The following is a 22,863-nucleotide window of genomic DNA, read 5'->3' on the forward strand; positions in this document are numbered from 1 at the left end:
ATGACTGCACATGCCTGTCCAAAGACTTGCCACTGCACCGGGAACGCACTGGTTGTGCAGTGCACGTCGCGGAACTTAGAGAGCATCCCATCAAACTTACCCAAGGACACTGTTGTTCTCTTGCTTTCGTCGAATAGGATCAGACATGTCCCTCAGGAGGTGTTCAAAGACCTCCACCGCCTCAGAGACGTGGATTTGTCTCATAACAGCATTGTGAGCGTCGAGGTCGGTGCCTTTCAGGGGATTTCAGAAGATCTGCGGACGCTGGATCTTTCAAACAACCACCTCAGCAGCCTCCCCAAGGACACATTCGCCAAGCTCCACGCCCGCGTCCGCCTCTCCCACAATCCCTGGCACTGCGAGTGCTCTTTACAGGAGGTGCTGAGGGAGCTGAGGCTGGACCCCGAGACGGTGAACGAGGTCAGCTGCTACACGTCGGTGCAAGAGCAGTACGTGGGACAGCCGGTGATCCAGGTCCTTGACTCAGGGATCAACTTTTGTAACTTCCACCACAAGACAACAGACGTGGCCATGTTTGTCGCCATGTTTTGCTGGTTCTCCATGGTGACGGCTTACATCATTTACTACATCAAACACAACCAGGAAGATGCCAGGAGACACATGGAGTATCTCAAGTCCCTGCCGAGCTCCTCCCACATCAGCAAGGATTGCGACACAGACAGCAGTGTCTTCTAGACCCTCCTAAAAGATGCCAATGAATGTTTACAGCATTTAAAAAAAAAAAAAACAGTGATCAGTGACAACTTTGCAGGAACTTTGCAGACTCTGCTCTAATATATGCTGTACAAAGACTTTAGGATGAGCTTTAAAAAGTCAACTGGAGTTCAGCGAAATGAGGTAACTGGGAAATAATCTTCACAGCTTAAGCGAGGAGATCTTCATTACAGAGTTATAAAGTTGTTTTTGTGATATTTTCCGATACATTTCAAAAAAGCTAATCATGACTGAGGACTTGGATGTATTGTCTGTTCAATTCACTGTCAAAACCAAATTATAAACCTGTATGTTTCCTTCTTATTGTACAGCGTTCGTATAGTTAATAAGTTGGGCCAGGAGTGCAGATGCTGTGTGGTTGCCCTTAACTCTCCAATGTTTTACATTTGAGATGGAATTAAATTTCCCATTTGAACAATTGCGTTCATGTTTTGCATTTACATATAATGACTTTGTCACTTTTGGGAGAGAAAATAATGGGAAACCTTTATAGATTGTGCTCGTCTTAGATATTAAACTAATTCTGTCATGTTACACATTTTTATAAAAGTTCAAGATGGGAGGAAGTTGTTTTGTGAACCTCTTATGGCTGAGAAAGCTCACCGCATTGCAAACATCACAACAAACACAAAACTAAAAAAGCTCCCATGGAAATAAAAAAGATGAGAAATCTGTTACATCACATCAGCAAATTTTAACTGAATGTGAGCATTTCTTTGCACCGCTGTTAAATGTGGTGCCATTAAACCACTGCAGAAGAAAGAATGCAATAAAATGATATCATTAAAAGACTAAGTGCACTGTTGTTCCCCATATCAGGCTTTTCCCTCCATTTGTACACTTTATTTGACTGGTGAACTAATTCTAAGCTTCTTGTTTGGCAAGTAGGGAAAGTTACAGTGACAGAAATATATAGAGCTCTGCACAATTAGGCACATCGAGACTTATTAATTTCTAACTTTGTCTAATTGTCAAGTGGGTGTGAAGATTGAGAATAAAATGCAAATCCTAAACTGGTGCACCGGGTCTGGAGTATTGCAGCAGTGGGACTTTTTAAATTTTATTTTAAAAGGTTAAGGGAAAGGAAATGAGACCATCCTGTATCAGCTCGTGAAGCTGGAACAAAGTCCTGAAAATGAGATCTTGCTCCAGATTCTTCTGGATTATTATGAAAAATACCCACAGCTCCAAATATGGACGTCATATATCTTCAGCTGAGATCTGGATGAGACAGAATATTAATATGTGTCCTGCAGCCCGAAAATAGTTCCCCCCCTGCTAACAGTTCATAAATCTAATAAGCTTTTGTGTGAATGGCTCAAGTCATTTATTTCTTTATTCTTTCCCAGTCTTTTTTTTTTTTAATCAACACAAAACACAAAAATCTGTCAGCCAGCACACAACACAGGATTATGTGTAGTGTTATACAGACCCTGTCGTCTCTAAAACTCAACCTTTCCCTCCTGTCAAATGGGTGCAATCTTAATGATAGAGCATGTAACCATGGTGCATATATAATGTCATTAATGAGTCATATGGAGTTGAGGTCAATGTGTGTCTTTAAATGTCTTTATTTTCAGAGTGGCACTTCATTAGTGCTGCAGCTAAATCGGGAGGAACTATTATACTTCAAGTCGACATGATTCAGTCCTCAAACTGGCCACAAATTTTTAGATCCGCATTGCCGAACAAGCAGCATCCAGAAAAACAAAGTATTGAGGATTAAAGATTTACTAAAAATACACACAATTTATATTTGCATCTATCCAAGAGATGTTGAAATGGTGCAGTGCAGCACAAAACCAACAGTGTCTTCCTGCTCTTTGGTTGGTGCATAATGGAAACAAGACACTTCCTTCAGTAGATACTGTATAATAAATCTTTTTGTTGGTACATGATTTATAATTCGGTTTTCTATTGACTAAAATCCTTCACTGTGACATTCATTTATAATGTGAAGAGTACAATGAAGATTTACAATTTCTTTAATATTTTACCCAAAGGCCACACTATGTCTTCACTCATTTACACTGATGTTTATTAAAACCTCAAGAAGTGAACAGGCTTCTTGTTTCCCTCTCATCACCGTCTACAGCGTGAAATTCATTCGAGGTTGCCAAAACTATTAACAAGAGAGCAATGCAGAGCAACGGGAAACCATGTGGGGTGCTGCTCTTCAGCATTTGCACTGCATGGCCTCATCAAAATCCCTGTGAAAGTGTTAAAGACCAGGGCAAGGCTCATTCACACATTTTGTGCAACTTGAGAAAAAACATGACAAGAAGTCATCTAAAACGTACTGATTGTGGCTGGGTGTCCGGGATCCCAGAGTAATCAGGTACATTTTCTCAGATTTCCCATGAAAAGATGAGAAAGCATGTGGCCTAATGGACAAGGTGCATGACTTTGGATCAGGAGACTAGGGGTTTGAATCCCTTCATGGTTGGAAAGCTACATGTCGGTGTGATGAAGACAATGTCACACTTTGCTCCATTATATGCTTGTTTTGGATTGGCATCTTACAAATCTCATACATACACACATCTCACCTTTAAGGGTCAGGCTCTGCTGTGCAGCACCATCACAGGTCACTGTCGAAAGATCTGCAGGAGAGACACATTTCGAAGAGCATTTACAATTAAGTGACCTGTCTGTCTCATCCACTACGCATTTCTTTCATTTTAATTTAGAAATAAATTGTGAAATAACTTTTAAAACAGAATTGTCTAACGATACGGTGAGAGAAGTATTTATAAAAATATGTAACTCTATGAGTGAGTTGTGTTTGATTTATTGTCACATCCAGATAAAACCCCTCCCCCCCCCACTTTGTAGTTTCTAGTTAAGTTAGAAGAAAGCAAGATTACACACAAAAAAAGAAGATTTAATTAAAATTGTATCTTGCGTATCTTAATTGACTTAGTAACTGCACATAACAGCTGAGAAGGTAACTTGACCTGATCCACTGCTGATTTGCATGTTCATGCTTTCAGAGAATTTCGAAGGGCAAAGATGACAGATTTCTGAAAAAGGTGGAGCGATAAAGTGCTGAATGAAACTAACTCACACCCTTGCAGGTCCTGTCATTCCTCTGAGACCATTGGACTGAGTTTGCAGGTATATGTCTGCAGGCTGGGGAGGGCAGCTTAAGCCAATCACCCTTACACTTGGCATGATTACAGATGCAAAGCTGAGTAAGCAAACAATTGCCCAGGCTGATATAAATATTCCCTGACACAGTTAAAAGCTTGAGTTTAAACACGTGTGCATGCAGCAGAAAAAGATACAAGAGGGGCTGCGGGTGACAATCAAAGAACAGGAGGTTGAAAGTGCATTTCAAAATCACAATTATATTAAAGGAAATACCAGTTGCTGCTGCACTGATGGTGAACAAGGAGCCTATTCTGCCTGTTTCTGTTACAAAAACAAACTCAGCATTTGTAGTTTTCAAGCTTTAGTCTAAATAATGTGCTACAAGCCAATGTTTTAGTATGTGGCACTGTGTTTCCCCATAGACAGGAACATTAAAAAAGAGAAAAGATGATTTAAACTTCAACTGTATCAACTAAATACAGCGAAAGATGTAAAAATTTATCAGGAAATTACTTTATTGACGTGTGTGTGATTCTGTAGTATTTTATTTTCCGTCTTACATTGGAGTTGGAGCATTTGATCAACAGAGGGCGCTGTGTGTCTATGAAATATCAACAAGCAGAGCCAGGTTTAGACATTTTCGTGCCCGAGGTGAAATCAGTTACACCAAAAATCTTCCAAGTCTCTGATGTACATCTTTGATTTAAAATGGGTTCGGCCAAAGAGTTAAAATAGATTTCCATAGTATCCATGTGTGGGCAAATGGACAAAAACATTCCAGATGTACAGTCACAGCAAGAAGATGCTCAGATCTGATATTAATAATTTCATAAAATGATTATGAATATAAAATTAATAACAACGTTTCAGACACCACAAACATTTGCCTAAACGTACATGCTTCAGGAAGTGACGTGCCTGTGACGTGAGAAGGCACCTCCAGCAGGTCCAGAGGCTTCTGCAAATATTTTCATTTTCCGAGTTGATCTGGAGAGGAATAGAGTAGATTTACCTTTCCGATACAAGCATTTAAAAAATAAAAACAAAAGCTGGCCTCGACTCGTCTGTATTGAGTGAGTTATGTGCTACACAAACAAACGTCTACATTTCCTTATACATCTGTTTCAATAATGTCAGTTATATGTTCAACCTATGCACATCATGAAATGTACCTTAAATGAAATATATTCACTCTTTTAACTGAAGTATTAGCTGACACACGAACAGACTTCTTGCAGTCAATGAAATTATGTTTTGAAGTATCTTTACATGTGTGTCAGTAACTTATCATGGCGGCACAATAGTCGGACAATAGCGGTGGGTAGCTTAGCTTAGCTTAGCGTAGTTTACCGCGACGGAGTTCATCAGAAGAAAACGTCATAAAAGTTACACAGTGCACATCTTCCTCTATCAACGAACAATGCCGGTGAGACAGCGATTATTAACAACCTATGCCACTACGTTTGTAGTGTTTTGTGTGCAGTAATTACCGTAAACAGGGCAAACGAATTAATGAGAAGAGTGACGAAGAAGAACGACACGCAGCTCTCGCGCACGGCTTCACCCAAAATTGCGCTTAAAAAAAAAAAAAATAAAAATAAATTATATATATATATAATATATATATATTTTGCTTTTTGTTCCATATATACAAAATATCTTTCCCTCAAACTCTCAGAGCGAAAAAACCGTGATGACAACAAAAAAATTAGCCTGTCGACCTGACCTCTGGCCTGACCTCTGGCCTCTGACCTCCTTTACCCAAGATGCACCCTGAAAAGCACGCGTCACGTGACTCGGTAAGGAACGCGCCGACAACCAGGGCTGACAACGATAAACATGTTTTTTTGTTTCTTTATTTGGTAATTTTGTCAATATATTTTAAAATATATTTTCAAAAAAGAGCATTTCTAATCATCAAACAGTCGAGTGAGGCGCCATATTGTCCCCTCAGGTAAGGAATGAGAAACATAGACTAACATGAAAGTGGCATACGACAAGAAGTTTGTGAAAGACAAATAATTTTAGTTCAAAAGGTGTAAGTTGCATGACTTCTTGAATGTATTTTGAATGTTTTTGGTTTAATTAGCAATATTTCTCTCTCCCCCACTGTCAACCCAACCGGTCTAGGCAGATGGCTGTCCCCGCTGAGCCTGGTTCTGCCCGAGGTTTCTGCCTCTTAAAGGAAGTTTTTCACCAAGCGGTTGCTCATCGGGGGATCTGTTGGGTCTCTTTAAATAATTTAATAAAGAGTTTGGTGTAGACCTGCTCTGTGTGAAAAGTGCCTTCATGTAACTTTGCTAGGATTTGGCGCTATATAAATACATCTGATTTGATGTGATTTGAAATATGTCTGGTACAAGTAGAGTGAGATCAGATAGTCAGCGTAGCACACAGGACAACACAGATGCTAAACATCAGACCGTGTTTGTTCTTGTTCCCACAGGAAGAGAAATGGATGTGCATTACATTGGAAGTGTGATGTGTGAGTGAGCCAGTAGGTGGCACGCGTAGACCTCAAGACCGTCAACTGTCGACCCCCCTCCCTCTCCTCCAGAGCCTTCATCAATCCTTAGTGGAATGGAGGAAATTCAGCTTCTGTGATACCAAGTGAGTGCAGTTCTATGGCAGCTGAGGGAGAGACCTTGTGGATTTCTGCAGGTCCCTGGAATGTGATGGCCTAGACCGGAGACTTGGCAGTCTGGGCTCGAGGTTGCTCATCAGGAAAGCAGAGGCTGTCACTGAATGAGATTGAGCTAGTTAATAGTGATGATGAAGTTTAAGAAATCCTGAATATGTGCTGTCATGTTCCTGTCTCTGTGGAACGGTACCACAATTATATAAAATTAAAGACACCCATAGTCCTTTTTCCTTTTTGCTGATTTAGGCAGAGAGATTAGAGCACATTAACTAGTTTCTTCCAACCTAGTTAGAAAACATTATATGGAAAAGCAGCAGTCGCATGCCAGTTTTAAAATCAGTGTTGAGTTAACATTGAGGATGAGGATCCTGTTCCTGTTTTCCATTTTACCTGCAGGCCTTTCAGGAGCTGCTCAATACTCGAATCACATGAGTGTAACCCAGATTCCTCATTGCTCGCCCCGGATCTAGATCCCTATAATGAAACTACTGGCACATTATGTTGAGATGAGGAGAAGAATAACAAATTACCTTCAAATGAGACTCATCTTCCTGTGACACAAAGGTTTCATTCAGCAAAAAGTTAATTATATGTTAAATCCTTTGGGCTTTTTTTTTTTTTTCAGTGTAAAAGCAGAGAATGCAGCACAAGTCCCGCAAAATTTGCCTGATGACCAAATAGGCGCAAAATTAATGGCATATAAGCCTCAGCTGTACTTACTGTGAATTAGCTTAAGCTTACAAAGCTGCTGCAATGGCTGTTGTCTTGTAGTCTTCATCTGTTGTCATTTACTCAAAAGCGAAGTGACGAAAAATCCCCCCAACCTTTATATAGTTGCGCTGAGCCTGAAACAGTCAAATATAAAGTTATTTTGCTAGTTAATTCTAACCATTGAGCAAAATGAATATCCTGGCCCAGTATACTTCACAAATCTGGCTGATGTATTCCCAAATCTGAGTACATTCCAATTGCTATCCACTGGTGTGGGCTGACTGCTGGAAGACAGCCCAAATCTGGAAGTGGCACTTGACCATCATTCTGTCAATGGGCCAGAAAGAACACAAGCATTTGTAAATGTGGTTTCTGTGTGAATAGTACATTTTCTTCAGTCTGTGTTTACATAATTGCACTGAACAGAAATATATGCCTTACTATGCAGACAAAAATAAAACTCCTTACGTCAAACCAGTCCAGTTTAACCTGGCTGCCATGCCATGGGTAGAATGGTTGCTCTGCTTTTCTGGCTACACTATGTTTTTGTCAAAGCTACTCTATTATTACATATTTGCAGCCTTTTGCACAAGCTTGCTGTTTGCTTGGCATCATTCTGCTTGCTCTGACTCAACTTGAAGTGCATGAATAGTTCTCAAAATATATTTGAAAGGATGAGGTAAGACTCACTGTCTGGCTTTCTTTCCCGTGAGTCATCAGGACTTTGTTGTTGCAGGGTTAGGGGCAGCCTGTGGGAGGCAGCAGTGATACATGTCCTCTACTATTGTCCTGTAGGAATCAACATTTATAAGATACAGACGATAGAAATAAACTGTCTTTTGGCACTTTCACATGAATTAGTCATGGAAATAAGGAAATAAATCAGTTAGAATTTAGGCATTTGGTTTAAGAGATGAGAATTTGCAGCGATTCAAATTTGCACGAGCGGTTGTTGTCCATCAAATACATCCCTATTCATGAAGAATTTTTTAAAATAACTGTGGTTGCCAGGAAACCGACACTGAACTCTATTTAATTGTTTCCCTTTTTTTCCAGAATAAAAGTCTCCATGTTGTTGTGGGTTCACCACACTGAAAAGCTTTTTTCTTCCCTTTAGAGCCACATTTTGGTCCAAGCCAATGCCAATCTAAAAGCTCATGAAGTTTATGGGATAAATAAATGAGCAACAATGGATAAACTACACTGTTTAGTTGAATCAAAGACGAGCAGTTTATCATTCATGCTCCAATTTTAGGCGACTGAAAAAAACTGTCATAGGATTTGGTGTGATGTCTTTGAGTGAAAAGGTTATTGGGTGCATTTCGGGGTGCAGTTTGGATTTAATTGGATTAATGTATTCTCTGAAAAGCAGCAGTAATGTAATGGAGACTGCAGAATACTGCTGACCCTCTTTGAACTGCTCTAAAAATACTGCAATGGAAATAAGAAACTTGATGACTGACTATAAAGGGAACTCCGACAATAGTATACACAGAAAGACTAGTAGTATTGAGGAGTAGCTTATGTCAGCTGTGACTCTTGTGATGTACCTGTTGCTATGGACAGGTTTATGATGAAGTTATTTCTTCTTTAAATGCACAGTATTTTATTTTAGTTATCTTGGGATCATGGGCGTTTTCACCACAATTTCTGTCATTGTAGAGGTTTCTCCTGTAGGGAGATGGCGATATGACACATTTCTCCTACAAACACGAGGTAGCTATGAGAGTGTGTCAAGAACTGATGAAATGTTTCCACCAATGAAAAGTAATGAAATGTATAGGAAAATCCAGGAATTTGAAGGTTTAATGAGCTGTACATAAAACGCCTGTATCCTTCAGTCGCTAGTGGAGGAGAGCAGACATTTGCCGTTAATGAGATGATTTGTGGCTGGTTGTCAGGCTTGTTCTGGTTGTCCTATGACGTAGCAGGCCTGATGGGTCCGACCAATGAAGTGTTAATGGCTGTGGGCCTGGAAACAAGGGTCAAGCCATATTAAATATGTTTTTTAATCTGTGAGTGAATGTAAATGACATCAGAAGGATGACTGCATCACTTGTAATTCACTGGGAGTAGGAGCAAGAGGAAGGAGGGAAAGAGTAAAACATTGTCTGCAGCAGCCAGCTTGCGTGCATGTGGGTGAGCCAGTGTGTGTGTCTTTGTTGCTAACAGTATGCCTGTACTGTGGATAAAGCATGCAGAGTCAGAGAAGTGACTGAGCTGTGGGAGCGAGAGAAAGAGAATCTGCTGGGAGAGAGAAGAGAAAGGGACAAGCATGAGTGAGTGATCGCAAGGTTGAGAAAAGAGAGAGCGAAGCAGTGAGTGGAGGCAGGAGGAGAGAGCATCCTCATCCCCGAGCAGAAGGAAGGAGGAAGGAAGATGAGTCAACGCCCTGCTGTGAGTGAATGAGCAGCTCAGCCTCTCTGCTTAGTGCGTTCATCCCTAGTCTTCCTTCGTTCCCCGCTGAGTCGCACTCAGGAGGATTCGGCTCAGCAACCCAGCGCTTGAGCTGAGATTTGCTTTCGAAGATAGTGACTGTGTCTGACTGGGAATCCTCCTCGTCCACAGAAAATAAACCCACACCTCAGTGAAACCTGTGAGTTCACCTGGAAGAGGACTTTTTTTTTTCTCTCTCAATGTGGAGGAGTTCAAGGTGAGATCAAGTTGGAACGACGCTGCGCATCCCCGGGGCTGCACTTAAAAGGGTCAAGAAACAAAACTCCAACAGTGAGATTGTTTTCTCTCCTGCATGGTGGCTGCGAGCTTTTGGTGGCACCATGGGATGCACCACCAGTGTGGTTCTGTTGGAGGGGCTGCGCTCCATCCTTCAGAGGAACTGTGGCTACGTGAAGGGGACGATGGAGCTGGGGGTTGTGGAGGAGGAAGAGGAAACTCTCAGTCTCAGGGGATCGCAACTCTGGATTCCCACCACTGCTCTGGTAAGGCTCACTTCAAAATCCAACCTCTTTGCTGTCATGCATGTGGCTCATTTTCCTCATTTTCTAAATCACAGCATTACAAGTCAAAAGTAGATTGATAAATATGTGTATAAATCATAAGAAGAACAATACCATCAAATACTTGCTGTTTTTCCTCAACAGATTGATGCACAAAATGAGAATTTAGTGGAATTAACTGAGTCTGAGTCCATCTGGTGGAATTTTCCCCTGATTTTTAAAGCAGACGTCCTTTGCCTCTCTTGAAGAATGTCATCGGTGACTCCATTTGCCAGAATTACATTTATGTCTTTCTTCCACATAATGTAATTCATCTTTGGTGAAAATGGAAGCTAGCTGAAAAGACTGAATAATTTAGAGACCCGTCGGATTAAACATGAGTAACTGTGCACATCAGCAGAATTTTGGGTAATAATCTTCCTAATAGAGTCCCCTGAGGAACTGTATGTAGAATTTGGGATTACATCTCAGTGCCCCCCATCAGACAATTACTGGTGAAGCACATCAAAAGCTTCACATTTGGCTGCAAGCAAACATGAAATGAGTCTCAGGGTTTTGCTTTTACTGAGCAGAGGAAGTTGATTCTAGGTCTTGAGATTCTTTATGAGATGAGAGACGCTCAGATTTATGCGCAGCTACATTAAGCCACTTTCCTCAAGTTAGCTCCATTAGCCAGCAACCTGCCGTTTGTTAAGTCAAACAGATCTAATGGAGAATCAATATGGAGATGGTTAAGGAGAACTGCTAGGGCTCGCTGACATTTACTTTAAACCATTATCACTTTTGGATGCTGATTTCTTTGCAATCATGAAGCCGCAGCTGGCCTCAGCTAACCTTCCCAACAGTTACATCTGCAGTTATAAATGAATAAGCCTTCTTTTGAAGCTGGAAAACATATGACGTGCACCTGTTTGAGGCCTGGTCCCTCCAAAAAGCAGATTTCCCTGGAAAAACATGCATTTTGAAGCGTCCACCAGCAGCGATTTGCACAATCGGATCCTTCAGTGAGTGCCTGAAAATGCATTTATTTCCCATTTCCAAAATCTGGAAATAAATTGAGAGCACAGTCGATCTCGGATCTTTCTGGGAGTAGTTGTCATCACATGCAGCATGCAGGTGTGCCTAATGGGCCACTCTACTGTAGGTGTGAACCCTGGATCACTGCTTTGCCAGATGGAGGAGACTGGCTGAATCTCGAAGTCGTGTTTTATATCCATATTTAGTTCCTGTTCAGGATCTTTCTATGCTTCAGCTGAAGTTGCAACAGTCTCGACCACCTCCGAGTGCTCTGACATCATTGAGACTTCGGAAACTCCCCTCTCCTGTGTCATATTTAATATGTCCCACATGTTTTCCATGAACCACCTGTAGGAAAGTGACAAAACGATCACATGTGAGACTGCTCATCTCAGTTTTGATAACAGGACATTCGGCAGCTCTAGTTTGTGTGACAGAAAACTGTTTTGACAGAAATGCAAGTTTTGGAGGCACAGAGCAAACTTACATGCAACTGCTGTATCTGTGTGAGGAGGGGGATCAACCTGAGGGAGGAGCCTCACTTTATTTGACTTCAGGCAACACCCTGACACATTTCCTCTCTCCAGGGCGTCTGTTGCAACGGTCGGCTCCCAAACATTACGTCAACCAGCCCTTATGCAATTCTCCACAGACGTGTGTGATACTCTGCATACACACACACACACACACACACATATATATATATATATATATATATATATATATAGTGTGTATGTGTGTGTGCAAGTCTTGGGAAGGGTGTGGACGGCTCGCATGTCTTAATGCATCCAAGATGTGTAAAAGCACATCTTGGATGCATTAAGACTCCTCATCTCTCACTCTCGCTCACTGACAACTTTCTTTTTTACGTCAAACTCTTACATAGATGGGCCCCCTGAACAGATTTGCACTCCCCCATCCTTAACACACACACTCAAACTCAAACTCACAACTTACACATCCTTGAGGTACTGCTGGCATGTGACCAGCAACAGATTCAGGAAGCGTGATGGCATGAGAGGGCTGCAGAGATGTGGGTGAATGAAGCAGGATGACCTCAGAGCAGCCAGGATCTTTGACAAGAGGCTGATTATCATGCTGAGCTGGTGACGCTGTCACTGAGGCCTCCGCAGGACGGAGGGGGCACAGTACAGTCAGCAGTCCACTGGAGACCGAGGCCTGGGGAAAGTCAAGCCAGCAACCTGCAGAGGGTCTACTTTACTTCAACACAAAATGTCCTTCATTTCACATTTTCCACATTTATTCAGGCCAAAAACCAGCTTGAACATCAAAATCCCTTCACTGAAGTATTGAAAAATGCTAATTAACCAAGAGTGACAGGCAGAATTGGACTTGTGCAGACAGGAAGAGGAATCAGGAAGTTTGGGGAAACAACAGGCTGGAAAGGTTGAAAACCTGGTGAGTCAGGACAAATAGGTGCACATACAGAGAGGATAGGTGGGTAAATGGGATCAGGTTGCGTGGCGGTGTCTTATCCAACATGGCATCTTGCAGATATTGTGTTGGAACAGACTTATTTTACAGCCCAGAATGCAGTTTCCTGAATTTTTGAAAGAAGCCATTTCTCTGAATGGTACATTTCAGCAGGTCCCTTTCAAGAACGGATTGTTAAAACAACTTATGCAAATGACGCACATCAGGTAGCCTGCAGTATGGAGAATGAAATTCATACACATGCACACGCAGCCTTTCCCGCCTTTGTACCACATTTAGCTCGGAGCGAAATGATGCCGAAACTACAAGAGAGAGAAGAAGGCTTTTGAAGTCATCCCAACCTGTGACATGTTCACTCCCCCCCAACTCTTGACTGTGCAAGAGAGATCCTGACTTCCCACTGCAGACACATAATTGGATGACTTATTAATCATGCTTGTTGAGTCAGAAAGATTCAGTGGCTTGTAAACATCAGTGTGGTTTGGGAGTTGTGTAATGCAGCACAGAAGAGGAGAAGAAAAAACATCATAAATGGGCTTAGCATAAATTTACCCTCGTTGAGAACTTTAAATGTCATCGTCCTGAAACACACACTAAGCTGAATCGAGGTTCTTGACGTTGTTTAAACATTACAGGCCTGTGAGCGAATGGATTGGGAAACAAGGGGCAGCTCAGGCTGTCTCTGAAGCAGCAGGAGTGTGTAAGTGTGTGTGTTGCATCGGAGAGAGCCGGATAAGGGGGAAGCGTGTTTTAACGGACCCTGCTGTGGGTGCCTGCTGCAGCGGATACGGCGCAGGAACACTTCTAAGCAAAACGAAATATCAGTGGGGAGTGGAACTTTATCAACACAGATTGAGTGCCTGAATAACTTTACTGTGGCTACTTATTGTAAAACTGGAATGTGGTTTATGGATCCATCGAAGACTGCTATTGGAGAAGAACTGTGACCAGCTTTTCTGTAAATAACACAACGAATTGAATTCTGTGGATTGTAAAGCTGTGTAAAACCCTCCCTCAGCAAGTTTCTGTAGTTAAAGTGTCTTTGAGCTGGATTTTAAACCCCACATCTCCAGTGTGTGCTGGATGATTCTGGGAGTCCAAAGAAGTGCTATATCAGTGCAGTCCATTTACAGTTTACCATTTAAAGCTGCGAGAAACTGCGCCTCTCAGTGACATCTGCACTCAAATGTTAGTTTCATTGGTCTATTATGATTGCTATAACCCATTTCCCAGCTGTCAGATCAGTGAGGAAGTTGTGGGGGGTTTGAGTTGAAGGACATTAGCAGCTTAAACAATACAGTCTTCCTTAAACTAAACAAAATGACTCTTTTTTTTTTTTTTTTCCAACTATTGTCAAGAACAAAAACGTTTAAGCTTGTGCCTCCTCATTCTTTGTATTTCCAGGCTTGTACCTACTCATTTATAGTCAGTGTTTCATTGGTGACACATATGACAGATACATTTCCCTTCAACTTGGACACAAGAGACAGGTGGAGCAGGCAGAGGGTGACGCGATTATATTTGGGCCTCCTCCAAGCTTTTAATGGGGGAGTGCTCGATCTCTGTTCCACTCCTGCTCTCACAAATCACACACTGTACATATAAACGCACAGCTGTGAGGGTGGGAGGAGCCCTGCTCCTCTGATGAGAGGCAGAGCGGGAGAGGGAGGCCGGGCAATTCAGATCTAGCGCAGCGCAATCTGGCTGGAAGGCGTCAGAAGCTCCCACAACTGACTGCAGGCAACTTTTACTGCCATGGCAGCGCGTGTGCAGTGAGCCTCACACCTGGTGTAAAGCTTCACAGCGACAGGACCGAGCACCATGCAGGGCCGGGCAGGCAAAGGCTCCAAAAGGGAGATGGTGATAGAGTCCCCACAGCAGTACAAGAGCCAGGCCGTGTTTGAGGCAGAGGTGGAGGCTGGGTCACAGGTGGCAGTGGTAAGTCTGTGCCATCTCAACCCACTCTTTTTTTTCCTCGGTGTGATCTGACTGTTTAAACAAGTTTTGTTAATCTCTCAGATTTCCTTTCAAGAGTAGCTTTGAAGATTTTTTTAAAGGGGTGGGACGGAAATGGGAGCTTGCAGCTTCAGGGTACTCCTCTCCAGGGGGTTGGATGTTGATCTTTTTTAGGAAATGGAGCACTTGTGGCTCCCTTTGTTCATTGATTGCTCCTGCGCACAGAGTCAGCGACTTTGGCAAGTTGGCTGCCAAGTTTGTGGAGCAATTTTTTTATTTATTTATTTTTTAGTCTTTGATAAATACTTTACACTGGAGTTTTCAATTGGTGAAAGGAACCCGCAGCTGTTTTTTTGTGCCCAGTGCCCAGAATGCCCAGACATGGTTTATAATCAGACTTTATTTTTTAGGAAAAGTCCGATTTCGAAAAAATGATCCCACATAGATGATCATCCTGTTGCTATGGCAACTTCTCTGTTCGATGTAGCAGTGTCATAATTTACTTTAAGATGGATAAGAGGAAGCAAAGTTTTACTTTCAGCACTGGATCCTGGATCCATTGGGTGATCTGACACTGTTTTAGCAACATGAAACAGAGACATTCCCAAATTTCATGCAACCTGCACCTTGTTACCTTTCCTAAGAAGAGTTCTGCTCAAATATAGTTTATTATTTTGTAAGTAGCATAAATGAGCTACAGTTACCATTTCATTATAAAAGAAGAATGACGAATTAACTCATCTTACTTGCTGTGATAATTAATATACTTTTCCTTTTCCCCTGCTGACTGCGGTTCTAAAAACAAAACTTTGGCTCCTTGCAGATTAGCTCGTTTGCATTTTATTTTCAACAGCAAATCAAGATTATGACTGTGCTTTGACTCGTCTGGTAACAAAATTATTAAACTGACAGTATTTGGCCAGTGAAAGTTTAACGACAGCCACATCTTCTGCAGCCTTTGCGACGATCTTGGCCATCACTCTAATAACTGCCTAATTTATTCATGCGAGATAATTACTGGCAAGTCACACAGTTCACATCTGTTTGTTGTTATCCTGTATCTGAATGGCAAAGATCCATCTGGAAATTAGAGCAAAAGATTTTCTACTTATCAGATGATCTTTTACGTTCAAATGGGCAGAGAGACTTGCAGGGATGTTTTCATTACATCATCAGGGGGATTGGTCGGACGAATCAAAATATAAATCTATGGTCAGATGACTGTTTAATTAGCCTTAGCTTGTTATGTGTTCATTGGATGTAGTCCAGGAGGCTAATCTAAATAATCTGGATCACATTCATAACTAATGGCCACTCACTGGCAAAAAGCCGCAGATGAGACATGCAAAACAAGTCTTGGTGATATTTTCTGATATTCTTAGATTCTTTTAGGTTGACTGATAAAGCAGAATTCTATGTGACCACATGTTGGCCATATTTATCACATTAATAATCATCTTTTGGCATCCAGATTGGGCCAGTGCCAGTGCAAAAGACACACTTTTGGTCTGGAGCTTTCAGAATATGAACCTTTAAGAATTAACTTTCCGTCCAGGTCTGGTGAAATATCTCAGTAACTGGGATGTGGATTTTGCATTTATTTTAACTCCTTGACTCCCTTTGACTTTTCCTCTAGTGCAGAATGTCCAATTCTAATACTAATCACATTCCTGCCAGTCTCAGGCATACTTTGTTATAAATTGTTGAAATAATGAAGCATTTAAAACTAAAACTTAAATCGATCAAAGCTTTGTTTACTTCACTTGCACATGTGTGTCATATGCCAAGTCCTAATTACTGATATTACAGTCAGGCTTTCTGAGGGAGGACATGCTTGGCTCTTTTCTGAGGAATGTGAGAGCTGATATTTTCAGCGTTGGAGGATCTTTGCAAGATCACATCTTAACCGTCTCCACTACTGGTACTCCTCGATGTTTACGGAGCCCTCCCTGTTAGAAGGATTTACATTGGAATGAAGAACCCTGTTTGGACTGTATATCCACCTGGAGTGGGCATTGATGTGGTGGAGGCATTTCGCAAATATAGAGAGAGAGCTGCAGGGACTTATGTTTACTCATTATTTAGTTCAGCGTTTGCATGTGAGCTCATGAGATAGTGACTGGTACAGTGATACACAAAAACTCTGGCTCATCCACCCCTTGCGTCTCTCGTCCAGGGTCTGCTTCTCTCTTAACCCACATTCATCTGTCTCTGTGCCAGTTCCTGCTGCTGTAGATGTCAGCCAGTCACCCTGTGAAAGAACAATAGTGACTTGTTGTCTGTAACAGCCCATCCAATGACACCCTTATTATCTGTACAGCTATGGGATAAAAAATAACTGAAAAACTCCAGCCTTGTTATAAATGACTGACAAACAATGATCCAGGCGCTATACTGATTCTGTCACGTGCTCATTTAGGTGAAGCCGAAGGTCATAGAGCCTCTGGACTACGAGAATGTGCTTGTGCAGAGGAAGACCCAAATCATCAGCGACGTTCTGCGGGACATGTTGCAGTTCCCCTCTGATGACTTCCAGGTAAGACATGGCGAGAGTTAGTGAACAATTTTTGTTAAAAACACACATAACTCAGACTGAAGTATCTTATAGATGCAACAGATCCGTTTTTAGTTTCAATAAGTTGCCTCTTTTGGCTCGCTTACACTATCTGATTTGGACTTGAAAATGAACAGGTCCAGCGTAGCACAGCTGATCAGAATATAGGCAAATTATGATGTCATTTGGGAACCCCTGTGAGAAACTGGTTATACATACACTGCATGTAATTGTTGGCTTGCGTCTTGCAAACATTTGCATGCTCTGTCGATCAGCTGATGGCGTTCAAAGACTGTGTCAACATTACATCACCACAGTGCTGAGAACGGGACCCACTCCGAGAGAAGAAAGAGAAAACATGAAAAAGCTTGTCAATCCTTAAGTGGTCTAAGAAAACTAAATCACAACTGATCAAGACTGGAAATATTCAACCTCTTTCTTGATCCAACTCATGAGTACAATCTGATATATTATTCCTGTACAAAAAAACACTAAAAAGAGTAATGCCGCCCATGTTCCTTCATTCAGGCACTTTAGATGTAATCCCACATTCAGCATCCTGCCTTTGTAGAGCATCAAATGTGTATTAATCTGTCGCTAAAATAATCTGCAGCAAATCTGTGTTAAAACGAAAATAAAAACATAAGAATTGACCATGACAAATAGAGTATGTGGTGGGAAACGTCCGACATACAGTTTGTTTTCAGAGCATTTCACAAGCACAAGATGATGAGTGGTTTTCATTACAAGGTCTACAGTGCACAACCATTAGTTTTATGTGTGTGTGTGTGTGTGTGTGTGTGTGTGTGTGTGTGTGTGTGTTTGTGTATGGGTTTGTGGGTGTGGGTGCTTGTGTGTCTGGTCCAGCCAGTCCGTCCATCTGTCTAACCTGCCACATGTTTTACATCACTGGGCTGAGCTGAGGAGAAGGGGGGAGCCAGGCAGACATGTGGGTCCAGTGTGTGCATGTGCAGCACAGATTCGCGCACACAGATGCACACAGCAATGGGGCATGCAAAGAGAGCATGATGGTAGGAGGTGAAATGAGGTGATGTGTTGACGTGTTATCTGTCCCTTCATGCCAAATAATAGAACCATCCTTTGATAGATATGAAATGAAATGCACTTTGAATTCAGCTCACGACCTCCCAATTGTCAGTTCATAATTTAAGGCGGGTTTATTGTGGTCAGATTGAATGAAATGAATCTTCTGGTCATCCAGAGTCTTCAAAGTTTTGACACTGCGCACATCAGCACATAAAACAGTCACTGCAGTCACTTTCATCTTTCAAATAGAACGACTTCAGAGGACAGCTCTCTCTCCTACTGTCTTGCTTTACTCTGCCCGCATATATCCATGTTGGAAAAGTGAATCCCTATCTGGCATCGCTCTGTCTGCCCTGCAGCGGCGCTACTGCCTGGAACAGGCTCGTCTGGCCCGGTGGAAGCCATCAAAGCCCCTGTTTAATGACTGTGAAAGGAATGCTGTTAATTGGCAGCCAGCAGTTCTCGCTCACCGTTTTTTGACAGCTCTTTGCTTCGGCCAAAGTGTCTTGTGAGCGACTGGCTTTGGGAGAAGTAAGCTCTAAAACCTGCCCTACCTAGTACAGCTGATGTGCCTTGAAAGTCTCTCACTGGGTTTTAGTTGGTTATGCTAATTAGTGATTCACCCATGAATGAAAATTTGTCCATTATCTAATCATTCTTAGGCTTTATGGTCATGGATCAAAGGCAAATTTACCCCTGCTGTTGTATGTTACCCTGGCCAGATTAAATTGAAGTCAAAGCAGTACCCTTACATTTTTGGGAAATATTCTTTCTTGCCAACAGCTGCGTGTGAGTATCTTTGTACTTTTATCATGCCTGCATGCTAAAACAGCATGAAACAAAAGCCAGGAAGCAACTTACTTAGACTTGCATAAAAGGCTTAAAGTAATTAATTCACTGGTGAAAGGCTCCTTTTTTGTTTTTCCTTTGGTTTGTGCTGATTGAAGCTGCCCAAGTGTTTTGGAGCCAAACCACTGCATTATTGGCCAGGATGACCAAGTTTTCCTCACTTCGGATGATTAACATATCAAGAGCAGCAGGGATTTAGATAAAAGAACTTTACTTCACCTGTGTGCAAATTCTGCAGGACCGATTAAACTGAACTCAATGTGTGCTGCTGATACATCTTTGGTTGCTATTGCAAGAGTGGACTGGACAAATTGAGGCAGGGGTTCAATAACTATATATATTTCCACCATTAGATGACAAAACTAGGTCAATATGCCATTGTGTCCTACTCATCTCTGTGGGCTGAGTAGAAAAGCAGAGCACTAAGTGGGAGCAACGCTAGTGTCGAGTAGCTCAGAAAACTTTCCAGCCCAACAGTCTTGATGCCTCGAGGTGCGTTTTGCTTCCCAGTTACAGATCCTCGCTCTTCTCTCTTTGGCTGTATCTGTCTAATAAGGCTAACCGAGGGGAATAAATAGGGCTGGAATAAGGGCAGGCTGCAGAAGAGGTTCAGCAAGTGCTTGGTTGGAATAAAAGCACCTCCTTTTATTATATACTGTATCTATATTTTTTTTTTTTTACTTCATTTGAAAGAGAAGTTTGATCCTTTGGGAAACACTCGTGATGTCATTCATGTTACCAGAGCTATGTGGCTTGTGGCTTTATTTTGAAGCAGTCGCACTTGTATCACTTTTGACTTGTAGGTCACTCATGTTAAAGAAGTGTTTTTTCACATGTAAAATGTTAAATACAATGGAGCCCAGAAGTCTGAGATTATTTTCCACTGATAAATAAGAGCGAATCTTCTTTGCCGTCAGTTTGTGTTTCATGCCCACTTCCCATCTCTCTCCTCAGATCTCCACGCTGCGGCGCCAGGGCAGGACCCTGTTCTCGACGGTGCCAGAGACTGCTGAGAAAGAAGCTGACTCGTTGTTTGTCCAAGAGGTAAAGCTAATACATACCTGGACATGAGCCTGCTTTGTTCATTCTTTAAGTGTCTGCCTTGGCCAAATGCTCAGCCTCTCTTCTGTGGCTCGCGGTCTTGCCCACTATTTTTGTTCAGACACACAGATGCTTTGCCTCTGTTTCCCACAACCTGAAGACCCATCAGATACTGGAGCTCACCTATTCATGAAGACAGCCAAAGAATAATTCAGATTTGTTTACGGTATATTGATGAAGCGGTCTGATTAGATTTCAGAGAAAGAAAAATGTTTGTTGTCCATTTGCATGAATTAGAGAGGAGGGAAAACCGATATGCTGCATGACAAAAATGTTGCTGTTAGCCTTTTAGTGAACTTCCATTTGTGCTCTCCACCCTCACATGTTTCCTGACAGTGTGTTGTATTGGCTGCAGATGGAATCCGCAGTTCTTTTGCTGCTTCACGTCATGTTATTTCAGACGAGCTGCGAGCTTGGAGTGGTCGGGGTGCGGCCTGATAGAGCCTGATAGGCGATAGTCCCCCATGATTTCAGCCAGGGGTTACGGCATCACCACATCTGGAGCAACAGAGTGTCTTTATACAGATGCTCTGAATTTATTTTTCCACCTCTAAGTCACCCCTTGCCTCACTCAACATGTGTAGTTTATGAATTCGTGGAGCTGATCAACACACAATGGAATCTCACACACAAAGTGACACAACTGGTGTTTGCTTGTTATAATTGAGTCATATGCAGCTCCTCTTTCCTCTCTTAGAATGAATGAAGAATATGTGGGTACAAGGAAAGGTAAAATAAAGATTTGGACTTGCCCAGAAGCTTTAGTGCTACATGATATTGCTAGTTTAGCCCCAGAGGTTGTTCCAGATAACAAAATGAAACATGGCCCGGTATTCACCCTGAGTCCACCGGCCCAGTCTAGCCCATATTCTTCCACATCTGGCTATATTCCAGCTGTTATCCTCTAGTTTTCACTGACAGCCAGAAGATTTTCTATGAGTGCACCACATTTGTGGAAATGGCATCTGACAATCCTGTTGCGAATTGGACAGATTTGGGTTGTGGAAGCAGGGCCAGAAAAAATAAAAGCATGTGGTCTAAGTATTCACCACAGAAGCTCATTCAAGGCCTAAAGTCAAACCAAAAAAGCCAAATATGAAAAGAAAATTCCATCCAAGGAAATTTCTACTTATAAAAAGAGTTTTTTTGGCTGGAAATCAAACGTACTGTCACTTTTCAAAGGTCATTTTTGAAACCCGAGCCTGTCTGTGTCTGGATCATATATTTTAGCACATTTGCTCTTGTCAGAATGACTCTTCACCCCTGCTTCAATTTCTGTCTCTGCAGTGCATCAAAACCTACAAGTCTGACTGGCATGTGGTCAATTATAAGTATGAGGACTATTCTGGAGACTTCCGTCAGCTCCCAAAGTGAGTGCAGAGGAATTGTGTGTGTGTGTGTGTGCTGTAGTGACAGTTGTAAACCATTTTCTATCATTAGTCTGTGGTTTGTGTGTGTTAATTGTACAGTAGTCTTTCACTGTATGACTTCAAACAAAGCAATGTGCCTCTCTGTAGCTTTACATTTATAGTCTGAATTCCACTGCACAGCACTTTATACCTCATTACACCTATAAGGGATAGTGTGAATCAGTGACGCGGTCCTTTGTTTACAGCGAGGGGAATGTTTTAGCCAGAACCCTAGAAACACGGAAACCTGTTTCTCCGATGGTCCGAGCTCGTCCTCTACAACAATAGAAAGCTTCCTATGTTTTCCTACCAAGGATAAGCACAGTTATTCTGGGACCACTGCTGATTGATATCTCAAGGAAATTCCACAATGCATTATTTGCCCAAAGGTTGAGCCACTTTCCTTAAGGACAGGAATGCGCTTTACAGATGTTGCGTGTCATGTGTAAAGATTGTAGAATTAAAACTAGACAAACCCTGGCCTTGGCCTTGACTAGTGATGTGAGCGGTTCCCCAGAGCAGGATTCTTGTAAAAGTCAAAGGGCAAACCCTCCGTCTGGGGTCTGAGCAGCACACAAGAGAAGCAGCTGCTGCATTTCAGCTAAATCCTCTAAAACAAAAAACATTCCTCAATAGTCCTGAAATAAATTTAAAAAATAGCCATAAAGAGCCATAGAGCCATAAAGTCAAGAATTAGGTTTAGTAATTCTCTTGGTAAGTCTCTGTGTTGTCTTGGTAGTCAAATCTTTAAAGTTTGGTGTTGTGGCCTCTTACAGAAGCTGTCTTCTCCCTTTCCTTTCAGCAAAGTGGTAAGACCGGAGAAACTGGCTGCTCATCTGTTTGAAGTTGATGAAGATGTGGAAAAAGATGAGGTATGTGGACGAAGTAAACCCAGTTTGGCTCACATTCTTCTGTTTGCTCGCATAAAAACATCTTAAATCTTACAAAGAATGCTTTCAGATGGGTGCACGTGCATTTTCTATTTAAATAACGAACAATGACCCTCAAGGGCAAAAAGGCTGACCTTTGTCCACGTCTGTTCAAAAAGAGCACCAGCTCAGATCTTTTAATTTGTTGCCCAATATATTACTTTATTTAATTTCACTCCTCTTTTATCGCCACCTCTGGCTGTTTTCATCAGTGCTTTACATCCATTTCCGAGAAGAGCTCACATCTTCTTGCAGCGTTTTTAAGTGGCAGCCCTTCCTCATAATTACCCCCTTTAGGCATTGATTTACTGAAGGCCAGTGACCTTTAATGGACACACATCATGGCTAAAATCCCCTGAGATCAGAGAAGTGCAGAGTTGATCTCAATGAAGAGGATTCTTCATAGGAA

At 42.0% G+C, this 22,863-nt stretch overlaps 2 protein-coding genes across 3 annotated transcripts in view; both read left to right on the forward strand.

Annotated features, from left to right (window-relative positions):
* Positions 1-696, forward strand: LOC115057655 (leucine-rich repeat-containing protein 3-like). Its single transcript, XM_029524845.1, has one exon. The coding sequence runs from the start codon at positions 1-3 to the stop codon at positions 694-696; it is 696 nt and encodes a 231-aa protein (XP_029380705.1).
* A 9,261-nt stretch (positions 697-9,957) lies between these two features.
* The window catches only part of LOC115050891 (dedicator of cytokinesis protein 9-like), a 32,280-nt gene continuing 19,374 nt past the window's right edge, over positions 9,958-22,863 (forward strand). The window contains exons 1-6 of one of the 2 annotated variants that reach the window (XM_029514019.1): positions 9,958-10,119; positions 12,309-12,314; positions 16,985-17,101; positions 19,970-20,059; positions 21,404-21,486; positions 22,328-22,397. In XM_029514019.1, coding sequence (XP_029369879.1) covers positions 9,958-10,119; positions 12,309-12,314; positions 16,985-17,101; positions 19,970-20,059; positions 21,404-21,486; positions 22,328-22,397 — 528 coding nt within the window. Of the gene's footprint in view, positions 10,120-12,308; positions 12,315-14,211; positions 14,548-16,984; positions 17,102-19,969; positions 20,060-21,403; positions 21,487-22,327; positions 22,398-22,863 lie in introns of those variants that run through there. The other variant, XM_029514027.1, reaches the window with a different exon arrangement.

The sequence above is a fragment of the Echeneis naucrates genome, chromosome 2, assembly GCF_900963305.1.
Source record: "Echeneis naucrates chromosome 2, fEcheNa1.1, whole genome shotgun sequence".
NCBI lineage: Eukaryota > Metazoa > Chordata > Actinopteri > Carangiformes > Echeneidae > Echeneis > Echeneis naucrates.